Here is a 1,877-nt window from a genome sequence, read left to right as displayed (position 1 = left end):
TGAACTTATTGCGAATGCTGCATACATTGCTACCCCTGGAAAGGGTATCCTTGTTGCTGATGAGTCTACTGGGATGATTGGCAAGCGTCTAGCTAGTATCGATGTTGAGAATGCAGAAAACCAACAAATAAGCTTGATACAACAACGAAGAGAAGAAATTTCTCACCTCTCAAGTCCAACTCACAAGTCAAAACAATATGTCAGTTGCCTCCTATTTTCATCAGCTGCTTATAATCTCTTCCTAAATTGATCAGAAACAATCTGATGCAGATTATATACCTTGATCTGATTTTCTAATCCTAATTTGTTGAGTTTCAGTCCATAATTTTCCCACATGTTATGATCATCCCCTATAAAGTACCTAAAGCAACTATCATTCATTGCATTTTGATAGATATATAAGTACAAAGAGAAAGAAAAACTTAACTTGCTATTATTTTTAAAACCATACACGGCTGGCATCTTATATAAATTATAAAGGGATTCTAGCATACTTTAGTCAACAAGTTTCCACCTACTACAACCTTACCTGTGACAACATTCCTTACCTAATACATGACCATACTATGCTAGACTTTTCAATCACACAAACACCATAACTTAAACTTGAATTAGGTACAACAAAAATACAAGACATTTGACAAAAAAAGTGTCAATCCAATATCAATACTCCTCCTTGACACTTTTGCTGGAAACACCAAGGCATTTCCTTAATGTTTCAAACCTTCCTTTAGACAAATATTTTGTTATAATAGCAGCATATCAATCCTCAGAATTGCAATGCACAAGCTTCACTTCCTATCTTCTTGAGCTTCCCTGATTGAATGGTAGTTGATCTTGATGTGTTTTGTTCTTCCATGAAACATCAATCTTTACCATTGCCACAGCAAAGTGGTTATCACAATAGATAACAGTTGCATCAGCTTGGTTGTGCTTAAGATCCTCCAAACTTTTCTCAACCAAATTTCTTGATTAGTGGCTTCTGATGGAGCAATATACTCTACCTATGTTTGATTGAGCCATCATTTTCTGCTTCATTGAGTTCCAATACACAACACTTGAGCCAAAATAAAACACATAACCAGAGGTGCTTTTCATGTCTTCAAGAGATCCAGCCTAATCACTATCAATAAAACCAGTTAAAACTAGAGTTTCTGACTTCCTAAACTAGATTCCCAGCTCCTCATTCACTCTTATGTATCTAAGAATTCTTTTTGCAGCTTGAAAGTGTAATTTACTTGGCTCTTGTCTGAATCTGGACAGAATATTTGCAGCAAATGTAATATCTAGTCTTGTGATTGTTAGATACAACAAGCATCCCACCAAACTTCTATAGATCTTTTCATCAGATTTATTACCACCATCTTCCTTTATCAGTTTTGAGTTTTGTACCAAGGAAATACTTACTGGTTTGCAATTCTCCATATTGATTTTTTTCAAGACTTCCTTAGCATACCTCCTTTGGTATACCAAAATTCCTTCTTGTGATTGATTTATCTCTTTTCCTAGAAAATATTGCATTTTCCCAAAATCAGTTATGTCAAATGCCTTTTTCAATTCTTCTTTCACACTTCCAATTAATGCCTGATTGCTGTCAATTATAAAAAGGTCATCAACATACAAGGAGATGATGATCATTTATTCCTCCACTTGCTTTATATAAAGTGTTTGTTCATTAACACTTTTGATGAAACCAAGGCTGCCCAAGTGATCATCAATCATGTTGTAACAAGCTCTTGGAGCCTGCTTCAAACCATACAAAGCCTTCTTCAACAAATAGACTTTGTCTTCTTCTCCAGCCACAAAGAAACCTTCTGGTTGTTCAATGAAATTTTTTTCATTTAAGTGTCTATTTAGGAAGGCCGATTTAACATCCA

General features: G+C 35.0%; 1 protein-coding gene across 1 annotated transcript; it reads right to left on the bottom strand.

Moving 5' to 3' along the window:
* Nucleotides 1-1,167: 1,167 nt before the first annotated feature.
* LOC111395255 (uncharacterized mitochondrial protein AtMg00810-like) lies at nt 1,168-1,638 on the bottom strand. Its single transcript, XM_023021240.1, has one exon. It carries the CDS (start codon nt 1,636-1,638, stop codon nt 1,168-1,170), a length of 471 nt encoding a protein of 156 aa, XP_022877008.1.
* Between the last annotated feature and the right edge of the window lie 239 nt (nt 1,639-1,877).

The sequence above is a fragment of the Olea europaea genome, chromosome 6 (genome assembly GCF_002742605.1).
Source record: "Olea europaea var. sylvestris chromosome 6, O_europaea_v1, whole genome shotgun sequence".
Taxonomy (NCBI): domain Eukaryota; kingdom Viridiplantae; phylum Streptophyta; class Magnoliopsida; order Lamiales; family Oleaceae; genus Olea; species Olea europaea.
Note: the sequence above shows the minus strand (reverse complement) of the source record. Positions and strands in the feature narration are given on the sequence as shown.

Excerpts from the sequence above, each read along its gene's own strand:
- LOC111395255 (XM_023021240.1), bottom strand. The coding sequence starts at position 1,638 with ATGATCATCATCTCCTTGTATGTTGATGACCTTTTTATAATTGACAGC.